At 43.0% G+C, this 17,245-nt stretch overlaps 1 protein-coding gene across 1 annotated transcript in view; it reads right to left on the bottom strand.

Annotated features, from left to right (window-relative positions):
- The window catches only part of GPC4 (glypican 4), a 107,297-nt gene that overhangs the window by 13,096 nt on the left and 76,956 nt on the right, over positions 1-17,245 (bottom strand). The window contains exon 4 of the mRNA XM_074962747.1: positions 4,432-4,597. Within this exon, the coding sequence (XP_074818848.1) occupies positions 4,432-4,597 (166 nt within the window). The remainder of the gene's footprint in view (positions 1-4,431; positions 4,598-17,245) is intronic.

Here is a 17,245-nt window from a genome sequence, read left to right as displayed (position 1 = left end):
CCTATAGACTTCATGGCAGAACTAAAGCTTTAGGAGGGAGAAGAGCGTGGTGAATGATGGCTTGATGAACAGGTTTGAGGATGGTACCCCAAGTTAAAGGGACGGCGTGGAGAAAAGCATATGCACATATTGCAGAGCGAAGGAGATCAAGGGGCACGGAGGGTGCTGGGAAAACAGACCAGGCCAAACACAAGAGAGGCTGCATGGGAAAGGACCTTGGAGGCAAAGACAAAGGGACAGTTTACCAGTGTCACTCCATTGACATGGCTAGTGTTAGGCCAATTTACACCAGTGAGGATCTGCCCCAAGTTGTTTTACTGTGACACACAATGTGACCGACAGCCAGAAAAATGACTCAAAATCCGGGAAGGAGGAGGAACAATGCTGTGACAACAGGCCAGAGAGACTCTTCTACCAGCAGCAATCTGAATGAAATGGAGAGGAAGCAGGTTAGTCTCAAACATATCAGAGATGGGGAGGTTGCAGAAGCTGGCTTGAGTCAGTGTGTGGATGGTTAATTTAACAGCAAGGATAGATAGGAAGTGAGACAGGGCTTGAGCACATCATGTACACGGGCAGGGGAGAGGCAGGAGGCAAAGATGCCCCATAAGTTATGAGCCTGGATGAGAAGGGAGTATGGAGGTATTATTGACCACAACGGACTGAAGATAGGGAAGAATCTCTGGGAGGGAAGGTTACGTGCCCTGCTTTGGCTTTATGTTGAACATGAGATGAGCCACCCGAGAGCAGATTGCGTGCACGTGTGACAGTCAGCCAGACACGAGACTGAGGCATAGGAGACAAAAATGGATGTGAAGAGGTGTTTGGGCATTTCAGGTGACAGTTCAGCCCAGTCCAGGTGAGCACTGAGATCACCCATAGGACAGAGTACAGAGAAAGGAGTGGGAGACTCCAACAGGGAAGAAAGGCGGAAGAGGTGCTGAAGGAGCGACAGTGAACGAAGTGGAAAACTCTGGCCCCAATTCAGCAAAGCAAGCCCAGGTTTAACTAAGAATGTGCTTAAGTCCATCTGTATTCACAGAAATATTTCAGCACGCTGCTCAAGTTAAGGACGTGCTGAAATATTCTGCTCAATCAGGCCCCAAGAGTGGACAGGATTGTGGAGGCCAAAAGGATGGCAGTGGCTCCTGGAGGAAGGCGTGATTGCCAGTATCCCCAACTGCAGAAGGTCAAGGGAGACGAGGATGGAAACAACTGCTCGAGCCTGAGCAAGGAAAAGATCACTTGAGACTGGTAAAGAATGGTTTCCATGCAGTGGAGAGGTGGAAGCCAGTCTGGTGTGGATCCAGCGGTGGGTCTGAATCCTTATCGCCTCAAGGTTTCAATGGCACCCTGCGGTCTCGTTTTCTCATGTTTTAGGCATCTTGTATATGCCCGACTAACAAAATGTCTAAGGCCTGGTCTACACCTAAAACTAGCTATGTCACTCAGGGAAATGAAAAACTCACACCCTGGAAAGAGATAGACAGTCAGGCCAACCTAAGCCCCAGCACAGACGCTGCTAGGCTGGTGGAAGATTTCTTCCATTGATCCAGCTACTATCTCTTGAGGGGGCAGATTAACTACAGTAACTTCAGAAGCTGTGAGATACTGCAGGATTGGTACCTCCCTCCATTGATCTGAGAGCGAACTCAGAGTGATGATCATGGAGTTACATTGTGCACAGACCCTACAATTCCTAACCATTTCCAAAGTGAATCTAAGGTTCTACACTTCAGACACATGAACTGTTTCCATGCTCTCAATCACACCCACAACCGCTAGTGTGCATCTGCGACTTGTTGGCAATACATTTGGCTGTAATGTGGGGATTCCCATGGTTAGAAGCTATCTTTCGAACTTTGTCCTCTTGTTAGAGCTTTTCTTCCTAGTATTAAAGAGCTCTGGTATATTCTTACAGACCTTATAGTATTTTTAAAAAAATTGTTGCATTTATTGTGTAGATAGAGAAAGGAAAAGCAGGTGTAAAACAAGCTATTACAGAGGATGTTTAATGCCGGTTCTTGTCTAACCTGTTCATTCATTTATCTCACCTCTGCAATTTCATGTTATAAAAGCACAAGTATTAAACCATTTTCTTGTGTCAGAGATAATTTAGGAGACACTGGAAAGGAGAGGAATAAATGGTCAGTTTTCACAAAGGAGAGATGTAAATAGCAGGGTCCTCCAAGGATCTCTACTGGGACCTGTGCTGTTCTACATATTCATAAATAATCTGGAAAACGGGGTTAAGCAGTGAGGTGGCAAAATTTGCAGATGACACAAAATTACTCAAGATAGTTAAATCCAAAGCTGACTGACAAGAGTCACAAAGGGATCTCACCAAACTGGATGACTGACCCATAAAATGGCAGATGAAATGTAAAGGTTGATATGTGCAAAGTAATTCACGTTGGGAAAAATAATCCCAACTATACATCCAATACGATGGGGTCCAAATTAGCTGTTACTACTCAAGAAACAGAACTTGAAGGCACTGTGGGTGGTTCTCTGAAAACATCTGCTCAATGTGCAGCAGCAGTCAAAAAAACTAAACTTTAGGAACCATTAGGAAAGGGATAAATAAGACAGAAAATATCCTAATGCCACTATATAAATCCATGGGATGCCCACACCTTGAATACTGCATGTGGTTCTGATCACCCCATCCCAAAAAAGATATACATCTCTACCCAGATATAAGGCGGTCCTCGGGAGCCAAAAAAATCTTACTGTGTTATAGGTGAAACCGCGTTATATTGAACTTGCTTTAGCCTGGAGCATTTCTGTTATTCATAGTCACTTCCCGCCCCCTGACTGACTCCTTGGAACCCCCGACCCATCCAACACCCCCCCCCCGCTCCTTGTCCCTTGACTACCCCCTCCAGAGACCCCCCGCCCCTAACCACCTCTCCCAAGACCCCACCCCCTATCTAAGCCCCCCTGCTCCCTGTCCCCTGACTGCCCCGACCCCTATCCACACCTCTGCCCCAGGGACTCCACGCCCTATCCAACGCCCCCGTTCCCTGACCGCCCCGACCCCAGAACCTCCCAACCATCCAACCCCCCCTGCTCCCTGTCCTCTGACTGCCCCCCCGAGACCCTCTGCCCCTTATCCAACCCCTCGGCCCTGGCCCAGCACCCTTAACACGCCGCTCAGAGCAGCGTGTCGGAGCCAGATGCACTGGTCCGCCAGAGCACGCAGCCTCGCCCCCCAGAACGCTGCTTTACCACGTTATATCCAAATTCGTGTTATATCAGGTCGCGTTATATCGGGGTAGAGGTGTATTAGAATTAAGAAAAATACAGAGAAGAGTAACAAAAATTATTAGGGGTCTGGAACAGCTTCCGTATGAGGAGAGATTAAGAAGTCTGGGACTGTTCATCTTAGAAAGAGAGATGACTAAGGGGGGATATGACCGAGGTCTATAAAATCATGACTGGTGTGGAGAAGTCAAGAAGGAAGTGTTACTTACCCCTCCACATAACACAAGAACCAACGGTCCCCCAATGAAATTAATAGGCAGCAGGTTTAAAACAAATAAAAGGAAGTATTTCTGCACTCAACACACAGCAAATCTGTGGAACTCATTGACAGGGGACATTGTGAAGGCTAAAAGTATAACTGGGATGCAACCCCATGCTCCAGTTGTCCCTAAGCCTCCAACTGCCAGAAGCTGGGACTGGACAACAGTGGATGGATCACTCAAAAGTGCCCTGTTCTGTTCATTCCCTCTGAAGGATATAGGGGGCTAGATGGACCACTGTGCCTGTTCTTATGTTAAACAGATGAAAGATCTTTCCCGTGGCAATAGCGGAGCAATGTGTGATACCTAAGAGGTATGTGTCTTGGGGCAGAGAGTCTTAAGAGATAGCAAACCGCTATCACAGACTATCCCCATTACTTCAGTGGAGAATTCTCTGAGGCCATTAGACACTTGACTTTCACTTTCCGGGATACTGTGCTGGGTTCAGGCTACCCACATCTACAAAGAAGAGAGAAGCATGTGTGGAAATGAGTTGAATTGTGGTGGTCCAGAGATGAAGTGCGAGCCAGATGAAACCTGTGTGCCATATGTGCACCCTTTTTTTACCTTCCCTTATTAAAAAGGTTGGCCTATTTCAGTAACCTTCAGGAGACACAAATGGCAAAATAAAACACAGGTTTGCTTCCAGGAGGTGACTTGTATGCTGTAGGTCAATTTTATTCTGAAAATCATTTGGACTGGAGAATGGTTTTGATACAGACAAGTGGAGGGTCACAAGGTAAAAGATCCGTGTTGCCACCTAGTAGAGCCACTGAAAGGAAGATAAAGATTTCTGCACTTAGATAAGAAGCATCTTCGGTACCACACACAAATGCAGTGCCAACGGGAACACGCCATGCCAGGCACATGCTTACACGCACCGTCACAATCCACACGGTCTCACCTATAAAGTTATTCCACTCTGTGTCCAGATCCCCTTGATTGGCTAAGCAGCCTCTCATGACATTAAAGCAGTAGTTGTAACAGGGCCTCACGGTAACTAGGCCTCGACAGTATGGACAGTACATCATCTTCAGCAGCGCTCGCTCACCCTGAGGTGTTGGGTTTACCTTTAAAAAGACAAAGGGGAAAGGAGAAGAAAATTACAGGTCAGTCACAAAAGAAAAAACACGACACCTACAACAGCGTGGGAAAGAACACTGATGGAGAGGAGCAGAAATACCAGCCAGCTATGGCTTCCCGCTGCAGTTCTGCTGTTCGGTAGTTCTACCTGAAACGCCGCATGATGGCGGACAATATATTTATTCTCTCTCACACACACACACAGAGTTGGGTGTGCACAGCAGCTCCCATTGGCTGCGGTTCCCAGCCAATGGCAGCTACAGAACCGGGGCTTGGGATGGAGTAGAGACAGCACATGGAGCTAGGGAGCTGGGGCCGCTGCTTCCCAGGAGCTGGGTAAGGAGCCTGCCTCAGCACCTGTGGCGCCCCCCCGAGTCGCCCCTCTCCCCAGCACCTGCGGCGCCCCCGTGTCCCCTCCCCTCCCCTCCAAGTTTTAGTCAGGGGTATTTTGAGTAAAAGTCATGGACAGGTCACGGGGCCGTGAATTTTTGTTTACTACCCATGACCTGTCCATGACTTTTAGTAAAAATACCTGTGACTAAAGCGTAGCCTTACCTATAATCAACCAGCAAGGAACACCATTAACACAGGCAGACAGCTAACGCTGCTCCCTCCCTCCAGCTGGTGCTGTTTTCATTTCTACTCTTCCTTGAGTACCATGGGGCAGGGCTCTCTCTGGTAGCCTCGCTCTCTTACCTCAAATTCCAACCCTAGAACACAACAGCTCTACGAGAGATACCTCGGGTTAGTTTAGATCTAGAACCTATCTAGGTTAGATAACAGGCCTCCTCTCTCCTGGAGCCATCCCCATTTGAATGAGGTGTGCCACTACAAGGTTTTCAATAGCACACGGCAGAGATAAGAGGGGATGAATCTTCAAACTGACTCATCCCAGAGTTTCCACTTATGTTCATCCAAACAGAGCTCTCTGAAGTAGGCGACGGTAATCCCAGATATCCTTTACAGTTCTGTTTTCAAAAATGACTCATGATCATTCACATTTTAGTCACTCCTCCTTGGCAAAGTTTCACATCATTGCATGACACAATTTTCACATATAAAGCAAGTCTTAAAAGCTGTGATCAAGAGGTACATTATCATGATGCATTAATGCCAATGGAATTGTATGGTTAAGTGGAACACACCAAACTGAGCATATAGCTCTAAGAATAAATAAGCATTGATTAACCAGGTGAATTATGCAGATGGAAAAACGAAGCAAGATCAGATTAATACATTTGCATTAAAGGATCCTTCCCTGCCTGTACAAACAACACTGAGTATTATCCAGGAGAAAATTGGATTATTATTTTTTTCGCCCAGGAATGAACATTACATACACTGGAAGAGAAATGTAGTGGTTAGAAGTGGCATAACCAGTATCAGCTACTGGACGACTGGGGGAAGAAAGGGGGGCTCAGAAAACAGAACAAAGAATAAATTGTTTATGTTGTTTATTTAAACCCCGGCACCATTGGAAGTGACCAGTCTAAATGTCTATGCCTGAAATAGATACTATAGTATGTACGAATAGGAAAATTTATCTGTGCCTTTCCTGAAATTTTTCCTTTTTGGAGTTATGAGGTGCACAGATTGATGACACTGGATTTCTGCTCTATGAAGCACTGGATGCAGACCAGACAGTCAATCAGCAGGAGGAGAGTTTTGGCTCCATGTCTGATAATAGCCAAGGAGATCTCTAAACACTCCATATCGGTAAGGAAAATTAAGCCTTAAGACTAAACTGAGCAAGTCTCCTGCTGAGCAAGGAATTTGATGAACAACCAAACTGTCAGTGCCAATTAATAATCCTATAGCTCTTCCCATTTAGCAGCCCACTCACGGTAGGTTGGATCTGTGGATCTCAGGACTCCAAAAAAAAATTTTCAGGTAAGGCACAGATAAATTTTCCTATTCTTATTCATAAGGTCTTCAGAGCCATGACACTGGGATTTACGTAGCAGTGCCCGCTGTGGGGAGGAACAGGGGAACCACCCACAGTTGCATACCGATGCAAAAGGGGGTTATCCTTTCCTAATAGTTACTGGGATCCTACAGTGAGGAGCACCCCTCTCCAGAAAGCAGAAGCAAATGATTGGACATCCAGCTGGGAGAATTTGGAGAACATATGAACAGATGACCAAGTGGCAGCTTTACACAATTACTCATATGAAGCATATGATCTTTCTACCCATGAAGTTGCCACAGCTCAGAGAGCACCCCTCATTTTGGAAGATGGAGTTACACTTTCTGACTTATATGCTTTGAGGTACAATAGCTTAGCCACCTAGAAAACATTGAAGCTTTCTTTTCCTGTGACACTAGAATAGAAAACATGAATAACGCATGCACCTTTCTGAACTGAGTGGTGCAGTGGATTTTCTTTTGAGAGCTCTGTGGATGTCCAAAGGACGCCACGGTTTCTATATGGGGAGTGACAGAACTGGGCAGAATGATGGAATGACAATTTCCAAGTCATTTCCTGCGCTCTATGAAGCCTGGGATTAATCTTTGCTATGAACAGGGTGTCTGTTCCGAGTACCCACTTTATCTTTAAGAAAGGTGCAATATTGATTGAAATTCCAGGAAAAACAGCTTCAGGTCAGACACCGTGTGTGCTGATACAACTGCTATTGAAAGGGCCATTTTAATGGTTAGAAAGTAATGAAACACCTTCAGGAGTGGTTCCAATGGAGAGCCTGCAATGGCACTGGGAACCAGGTTAACATCCCAGGAAGAAACTCTGTGCACTTCAGGAGGATGTAGCAGAGATGCTGCCGGCAAAAAATGCTGGCCATCTGTGCAAGAGGAAACACACTACTTTCCCACTGCATTATGGATGCTGGACACAGCAGCAACTTGACCTCTAAGTGTCTAAATTGCCAGGCCCAGCCTGAGTCCATCTTGAAGAAATTTGAGAATCCATTGGTACTGATGTAGACATAGGGTGAGACCCTTGTCCCGATACCAATGGGCCTTTGAATATACTCTTAGTAGATTTCTTTCTGGAAGCTAAAAGCATGGATATTCCCTCTTCTGAACACTCTCTTTGGATTCAGATGCTCCGTTCCAGAGCAAGGCTCTGAAAGACGGGATTCTGATACATGATTCTAAATGGTTTTCATGTCAGAAGGAGAAGACTGAGATGATGCCGATCAGGACTTGGCTGTCTGTAGGCCCTGTATGTGATAAACATCTCCCCTGGTTAGAAACGCCGAGTCCCTGACCACCTGGAAAAGTAGCCAGATTTATCCTTGGCAGTGATAAATGGGGCATACTGAGGACCCTTCTGGCCTTACAAAATGGAGGCTGGGGTAGAAAGAAAGAAATGGTGCACCACGAGGCCGCCTCTTCCATACCAGGGCTGCTGTCCCACTCCGCACTCCATAGCCATCTGCTGGGGGGGGAGGGGAGGGGGAGGAATAGGTGGAGACAAGGTGGTAATGGGAACCTACACAGATAGACGAGCAATAACTTGGACATTAGGACATGGTGACCGACAATGAGAGCCCCATACTTTCCTCGTCTTTTCAGCATGGTGGAAAATGTCTATCCCACTGCTTCCACCTTCCCAGGGTGCATGAGGGAGGATATACATCCTCATGCATGCATATATAGCTTGTCTAGAGCATTTGTAGTTCTCATAACCCATAAGCATAGTTTAAAATACTCTGAATACTCTTGCCTGAAAGAGTCTATTTTCTGGGTAGGTCTTTTAGTATGTTTTACTATCCGAGTCTCTGAGCACTAACCTCCCTCCGCTAAGGAGGAAATATTTCCTTTGTGGGGTAGGAGTGGGAGGTGGTGTATGCACACCTACAGGAATCCGCGCGGGTCTATAGCTATGTCGTCCATGCTGCAATCCAGGCAAGTGAGCAGGGGAACTCAGCGCTGATGATTATCCCCCAGGCCGCCCTCCATGAAGATGAGCAGAGGAACCAGGCCCTGAGGGTTACCTGCACTCCACAGATGCATATGTCTCGAACTAAACAGATTTTATCGTTTGTGCTTCTCAGAGGAATCTCCTGAATCAGACTCTTCAGAAGACAAAAGTAAGGATCTTCAGAGAGCACGACACAATATTGCCAGGTATTGGATGCGCAGCGCAAACAGGGTCCTTCAGACACCTCTTCTGCACTTATGGACGACTGGTGGCCTGCAGGGGGACTGACTTGTCCCTACCCAGAAGACTTCCTCCCTCCACCCTTGTGAAACTCTGATGAAGGCCCAGATTTCACAAGGTATTTGGGAGGGTTCCACACTAAGTGGTGCAAGGCCTAACTGATTCAGGGGCCTAAGTCATTTTCAAAAAGAATTTAGCCACTTCGAAGTCAAAATCCCATTGACTGTCAGTATGATTTTGGCTTCCAAGTGCCTAAATCCCTTCTGAAAATAAGACTTAGACACTGTAGTGTTAATGCAGAAACCCCAAATACCTTATAAAATCTGGCCCTTAGTCTAATCTGGCAGAGCAGAATGCAAAGAGAGGTTGGCAGAAAAACAACAACTTGTTTTTGATGCTTCAAAATACCTAGACTTAAAGATTTAGCATGAGAAGACTATATTCCACAAGAAAGCTGTCCCTTAGGCAAGCAGCAGTGCCTCAAAGAAGAGCCAATTTATACACTGGGAAGCGCTAGAGCAATAGGGAAGAACCAGATCAGATGATTTATGGTAGGAAAACTAAGAACAGACAACAGTAAAGGGGTCATCTGCTAGCCAGATGGTTTCTACTTCCATTAAAAAAAAAAAGTTATTCTGGGGGGAACCCAACTTCCCAAACCCAGAGATGGGGAACTTAAACATCACCAAGTTCAGTTTTTCGTTTGGCAAAAAATTCCTTGTTTCATTCCATTCAGGGGTAAGCACCAGTGCCATCTCACTGCCTGTCAAAGATCAGTCACTAGATATCATTAAGCCTCAAACCACCTTCAAGATGCATTTTATCTGTTTCAGTACCCACGCCTGAGAGTTCTTGCACTTCCCAATTCACCACTCGAGCGACATGTGGCTGCGATATGAATTTGACAGCCTCTCTCTCACACACTTCACTTGATCTCATATTTCTCTTGATGTTTCATCTGTTTGGTATTTGGTGGAGATTTGCACACAACTTTCCACTTTTGAGCAGAAGACTCAGTAGGATAGACGTCAACACACTTGTGCATCCTTCCTTCCATATCTTCACAAACAGTAGGCCTGACTAATATAGAATGGAGGAGATCTGTTTAACTTGTGAAAACCAACACAAAAACAGTGCAATATTTAAACCCCAACCCGTAGTGAACTCTATGGAAGTCATGACTAAGATATTACAGAACTATCAGAGGAGAGATTGTTTTTAGAGTTGCCACTATGGGGTGGGGTGGGGTGGGGCGGGGCGGGGGCAGGGGGAAAAGGGTAGAATCTGTCTCTCCAAATTCTGGCATTTTACACTTTCAAAAGGTAAAGAAACAAGTAGGGATAATTTATAAGAGACTGTTAGGATGGAGATTTTAAATAATTACACCTCATTGCCACAACAACAAATGCTTAACTGCTGGGTATTGCTGCAATGAAAAGCTTATCAAACTGCTGGCAAAAGGCCAGTACCAAGTCCAGCCCAACAGTCCAGCCTACGGATCTGTCAATAGGATGTGCCAAATGCTGTTGTGGCAATTCTTCACAAGCTTTTAATGCTCACTCTGCAACGCCAGGTGCAAGCCCCTAAAACACAACAGTAAACCCAGATATTCTGTGCCGAGTCTGTTTACACCTTGGAAAGAAACGTCAGTTCATTCAAACTCTGCTCCAGAGTGACCCTCAAAACCAATAATCCCCTTTCTGATAAAACTGAGTCCCAAAGAAAGCTTTATTTGCTGAAGAGGATTTCCTTTAGCTGATCGGAGCTCAGGTGGTACATTGTGCTGCATACACTTTGTAAAAGCTGACAATAGGAGTCAATCCACTCCGGCCCTTTCCTTTATCCCAGGACATTTATTTACTCTCTGTGGTGTTTCATGCCACAGCAGCAACCTGTCGCACTGTGGTTTCAGCATGTAAATTACAATTTGTCCATGCCTCTACACTTTATCAAACGTGAGGGTTTAAAGTTAACACCAGATGTGTCTTGTCACCAATCTTAGCACTGGCCACAAGCTTGCTTCTTGCAAACTGATTCTCTCTCACTCACACACACGCTTCACAAGTAAACAATTCTTCAACTACTCAAAAACATTTCATCTATTCTCTGTATCAGCACTAGGGTGGATAAATTAATGTTTGTTTTGTGGGGGGGGAGGGGTGTTAAATTGATTTCTTTTTAAGACCACTAAAAAAAAGTGTTTAACTTTTGTTATTTATAGATTGCTAGTTTCTTTCCACTTTATAGTCTTAAATTGCTAAAGCAGGTATTTTGTATTTGCTTCTTTAATTTATTGCCTAATTATTAGTGAAATTTCTGATTTTACTTGAAGATTTCTTCTGCTAAGAAGCTTCACATTAAAATGCTCACCTAGGCGGAAATGAGACAAGCATTAACACCCTTATTGTGAGAACACCACAACTCAAACACAAAGCGAATAGGCAAACAGCCCATGCTATATATGTAACCAACACCACCTTCTGATAGATTGAGCTTCCACAAGTCAAGAAAGATAAAATTCTTCAACCAGGCTATACTACTCCATCAGGGCTTGCAGTCTGAAGTCTTTGAGACTTGTGACCCTAAATCACTTTGATGCTTTTGAAAAATCTCACCCTTTGATGGCTAAATATGGGGTTAGCAACCTAACTTTATGGCCTGTGTTTTAAAAAAAGGGTCCCAATCTACATCACTTTGCCTTCTTTACACTGAAACAATTTTCTTTTGGACTGACCTTTGTCACAATAAAGGTACAGTTCTAGTCCTGATGTTGCAAACACTTATGCACTTAGGCGTCACTTTAACACAAGTAATCCCCCTAAAGTCAATCAAGTAGGTCACTTTACTCACATAATCAGATTAAGTGTTTGCAGGCTCAAGACCCTATTTTTCAATATTTTGTTTTTTACCGATAGCAGTTTTGTAAAATTCATAAGACACCCTACCCGTTGTAGCATTTTAAAAACCCAAACCACATTTATAATTCAGTTCATTATAAATTCTAATCTAAAATTTTAATTGCACAAATTTTCATATTGGCTTTAGACAACTTCAGTCTGATTTAAGTCAACAATTTAAATCACTCCACTCTGTTAGTCACACTGAATAGCACCTTACTCAGCAAGTAGTCACAATGCAACTACTTGCAGAGTAAGATACTATTCAATAGTGAGTAAGAGTGGAAGAATCTGACCCTATACAAATCTGTCAGAAAATTTAAAAAGACAGTGTAATATGAAGCAGGTTTTTAACAAATTCTCTTATCTGTTATTAACACCTCGTTTTATAAAAATGACAGGATGTTAAAAACCTTTCCACAATAATGCTGATTGTTTTCTTTTCGGATTTCATTTAAACCTGTGCAGGGAGAATAGATTTGTCAGTTTAGTCTTCGATTGCTTCTCACAGAGCTGCCATTCTGGGGGCAGATACTGCAGGAGAACATTTAAAATCAAACATTTTAAAATAAATCCAATGAAAACATTTCACTTAATCTTCAGGGTTCCCCAACCAGCTCTTTTACAAAAACTAAATTTGGTCTCCCATTAAATTACGAACTACTCGGAGACAAGGGTTGGGAAAGTGAAACACCTTTCTCTACAAAATGAATAGCTGTTTTGTTTTTAAAAAAAAAATCATGAAATTAAGCTATACGAACTCCAAACCCATGTTGTCTAAAGTAGAATCCAACAGCCATTACTTATGCAAGTAGCCAAAAAATAAGATGTTCTTCATTTTGTAGACAGGAATGTGATTTCACTTTTACAATTTTTCCTTATCCCAGTGTGTAGCGTATAGTGCCACTGTCCTGTCAAAAGTCGGTCCCAAAGTTAAATACATTACGAAAGAGAAAATTGAGATGTTTTCATTTAAAAAAAAACAAAAAACACATTCCAGTAAAAGTATTTTGGAATTGAACCTTCCTTTGCAATATTTAACTAACACCACTGCCCCTGTTAGTACAAAAAGAAAAGGAGTACTTGTGGCACCTTAGAGACTAATAAATTTATTTGAGCATACGCTTTCGTGAGCTACAGCTCACTTCATCGTTTTTTTTTTTTTAAGTTACACTCACCAACATGTACATGACAGTTCAATACTGCACATCAGGCTCAATTCCCTACCTATAGGTTTCTATTTTCTATGCAGGCAGATGTCAAACTGATAGAGAGAAATAGCAGAACTCCTGAGATTCAACACATTATTTGTTCTACCCACCTAGTTTAGTATTATTTCATCCTATGTAAAGTAACACGCTACCTTAATAGACAGTTAGCTTGATATGCCTCCATCGTCTTAGCCTGCCTCACATAAAACTATAAAGTCAAGCCAAGGTATTTTGTGTTTAATGGTAATCATGTGATGTGAGCAAGTGAGGCTAGAAAATTTGATAGTGTGCATCCCCTCCTCTCCCCGCTTTAATTTCTGGCAACTACTGATGGAACCCGAGAATCCATGTGAAAGCAGATCAGAGCTCATAACTCAGATTCAGAATACGAAGCAGATGCCATTTCAGCAAATGCTTCTGAACGGCTAGAAAAGGGAATCTCTCTACCGAGATGAAGTTATTCCATTAATGCTTTTGCAAACCTATAAGGAAAGCCAACGCCTACTTCTTGCACCACTAAAATAGAATGTCGCTGTTCTGAATGATGTTTTCTTCAACAACAGCAAAGCATTCTTTTAAATAAATACTTCCCCGCTTCTAATTACAGTGACTAGACAATCTTCCCTTTTAATTTCATCACGAGCAATTAGTGCTTTAAAATATAATTCTGCTTTAGAGACAAAGCTTAACATTTGCCTCCCGTTTGCCCATTGGAGAGAGAAAACCTGGTCTGCAAAATATCCTCAGTACAAACATAAAAGCGCAAACTAAAGCAAGCCACGTACACGCAGACTCACGTGTAGCCTATTAAATCCGCGATGACTACTGCTACAACATACTTTGAAAGTTATGCCTTGCATGGTCCCTCAGATGGTCAATAGGGCTGGTACAAGAGGCACAGATGCGACCACATTCTTGGCAGGACCAGTCAGGGTCGTCTTTGATGTGGAGTCCTGCTTGGTATTGTTTTCTACATTGATGTTTGCCCTTGGCACACAAGATACAATGCCTCGTGCACGGCTGCCCTCCATTTCGCTTTGTTGCTTGCAACTTGCGCCATGGATGACATGACAATGACCTTGCATTGAGACCCTGCCCTTCACAACATCAGCAGATTTCTTCCAGTCCCTTCAGCTGGGTTTTCTGGAGCTCAGTTGCCCACGAAGTATCAGCTTTTGCTAGTCTCTTCTAAGCAGCCAAGTGACAAGGCCAGACCATTTAATTTCCATTGTGATTTAACGATGAAAGTTTGCTCAGAGATCTCCGGCCAGTGTATGATTCTGTCTGTCAAGTCATCTGTCAGATTCATCTGGGGAGAATAAGCTTTGGACATACTCCCCATAATCCACAGCAGAATCCCAACCAAAGTTACTGGGAGAGCTGCACAGAGGAAGATACGACCGTTCAGTAACTGAGCTTTCAGTTCCTATTTACTCAGCACCTTTTGAGCACATTCAGCCTCACAAAGTGGGAAATACGGTCGCCTTTAGCAGCACTTTTATTTCTGCCTTTTCCCATCCTCCTTTCCTGTGTCAATACCTGGCCCACCTTCAGCTGTCAGGAGGGAGAGGGGGAAAGTACCGCCAGCAAAATGGCTCTTTGGCACCATATTCATTCCAAACTCTGCGTCTAGGGAGGTCAAAGGAGCAGCTGTCTCTCCAAGTGTAGCAAGTAACCTCCTAGTTAACGGATACCTCATTGTCGACCATGCAGTTTGTGACAGAGGAATTTGGAGAAAGAATCCAGCAGGCTGTCTACAATGCAAACGGCTAGCACTTCAACAACTATTTTAGATAGATGTTTTAAAGAAAATTTACTCCACCCTCCTCCTACACACTTCATTAATGTTATTGTTGCAAGTTACAAAGCCATTCCGCCAACAAAGCATTGTGGGAGTTTCTTCTTCACTTATATTTCCTTGAACGTATCAGCTGATGTCACAAGGTAGGCATGTCATTTAAAGAAACACTGCGCCCATTCCATACATCGCATCTGGACTTCAAATTCTAATGCAATTTCTGGTGTAAAATTTTGACCTAAAGTTCTCCCTCTACAAATTCAAACGGCTATGTTTTTAAAATAAAACAGACAGGATTTCCTAAGGGCTGAATAAGCCAGTTTCAAGCAACAAAATTGCTTTTATTGACATATAACTCTTGCTGCTCCAAGAGCACGTACATTTGCAGCTGAAACGTTATATGAGCACGTATTCTGTTTTCATAATTCACCACAAGCATTGGAAAGGTCGAATACCATGGTGGCAGGCAAATGCTGAAAAACTGATATATCAATGAAAATTTTCAGAGGGTTGCAGTAGCACCACTCAGAAAAATACAGTTTACTGCGTCTGAACATTCAGATAAAAGACACTAAGGTACAACATTTGATCAGCCATTTCTCTTGTAAAACAAATACTGAAAAGCCAAACTAGCAAATTGCTAAATTGCTTCTGTGATTACCAAGTAAGGAGAAAAACATTTTTTCCACAGGTACAATATAAAGAAGAGATACTATAAATCACAAACCTGCCTTAGGATACCATGTCTTTATTGAAGCAACTTCCTAACTCATTTTGAATTCATTGTTAAAAAAGTAATGGAGAGGGTGATACGTTTATCGGATAGCTTGGATGAAACGTATGCAAGGGTATCACTCAAGTATCCTTTAAAAGGAATTACGACATCTCCAACACATAAGTTCTTTTAAACTCTTCAGTTTTGTTTAAAGTTTACATTATATTTCTGAACGCCACACAGCTGTAGTGTCCCTATTTGTGAGACAACAGAGCAACTTTAAAACCTCACAGTGTAGCTCCATGGGGAATTCAGCTCTTCAACGCTCTGCAAATGATGATTTTGGTACCAGCAGCTCATTCAGTTTTATCCTCGGGTCCCTAATACACCCTCATTTCTGACTCTCAGGCTCTAAAACCATTTTTTTGTTTTTCAGTCTGTGGGTTAAACTGATCCCTCATCATGCCAGCGTGAACTTAAACCACAGCCACTGAATTCTCTCTGGCTAACTATCTATCTGTTCATTTGCACAGCGCATGTAACCACTGGTGAAGTGTTAAAATCCCTCGGTGCACTTTGCCTTTGAAGGTAACGTTGCACAAGCAAACTGGTAAATAAGCAAACTATCATGAACCATGCCAAGAAGAGTGGGATAATAGAAAGACGTTTAGTGCGACACTGAGTGTGTATGTACCATGTGTTATTAATTAAGGGAACATTTCTTAAGTTTACGAATTGCAAAATATCAAGTTCTAGTCCTCCTTAGTCACCCACTGCTCTGGCTTATATTTTTCCCCCTCTCCCCTTAAAAAAAAACAAAAACAGAAAAGCTGTCATGGTTAGGGCAGGAAATGTCAGTGTTTGGCAGCAATTTAACCCTGTTGATTTCAATGCTTGTCAAAGGCTCAATAATAGCCGGCTCAATAATAGCCAAGTAATTGCACGATGGCCAGATTTTCCTCCCTCAGCTGCTAAAGGGGATTGAGGATAGAGAGGAACATTCCAGTCTTCAAGAGATGATCAAAAGATCAGAAGCCTAATTTTATAATTGTTAATAGCTAAACTGGTAAAAATCAACCGCAGAGTAAAACAGCTGCCTACGCCTACAGATGGCTTTTTTCCTCAGCTAATATTCTGTCTTGCTATTATTCAGAGCCTATTTAGGGAATTTTGTACTTTGGGCCCAGAGGATGAAATCCTCAGCAGCGACGCCCTCTGACTCCAGGGGAAGTATCAGCTGCGTTTCCTACATACGGTTTGGAGATTTTATAGTTTCTCTCTTTAAATTGCACATGTAACATAAAGGAATGAAACATGCTCCTGTGAAAATGGACATTGTCACTATCATAGCTATAGAAGAACAGCAGTACGTGGCTTTTCAATGCATTCGGTTCAGGAAAAAAAGTTTTCACTAATTTTCTTTATTTGTAGCATTTTGGCTTCAAAAATTAATGTATTTGGCCCCTTCCAATGTTACCTCTTTTTTTCCCAAGACAATCACATTCCAAATTCATGTTTCTTCCTTAGAAAAGATGTGAAAATATATAGAGTATTTAAAAAGTAATCCAGTCCACAGTCCAGTAAAGGTCTCTTTGCTCTCATCTACAGCACTATGTGGCAGCGAGAACAGCTGGACTTCACAACGGTGATTTTCTCTCATTTGGAGAATTCTCAGCAAAACATTTTTCCAGTGTATTGGTTACACAAAAAGAGCATAAAGACTGTATTAATTTTCACTACTCTGGACGTTTTTGTTCAGCAAAAATAGAAGAAATTTAACCCTCAGGTATCAAGTTAATTTACATTATGAACAAATGCCCCATCTTCTCTTGAGTTAGTAAAACACGAGGCAAACAACAAAAGTTAATGGAGCAATTATATAGAGCCCAGT

This window comes from Natator depressus, chromosome 9, assembly GCF_965152275.1.
Source record: "Natator depressus isolate rNatDep1 chromosome 9, rNatDep2.hap1, whole genome shotgun sequence".
NCBI classification, from domain to species: domain Eukaryota; kingdom Metazoa; phylum Chordata; order Testudines; family Cheloniidae; genus Natator; species Natator depressus.
Note: the sequence above shows the minus strand (reverse complement) of the source record. Positions and strands in the feature narration are given on the sequence as shown.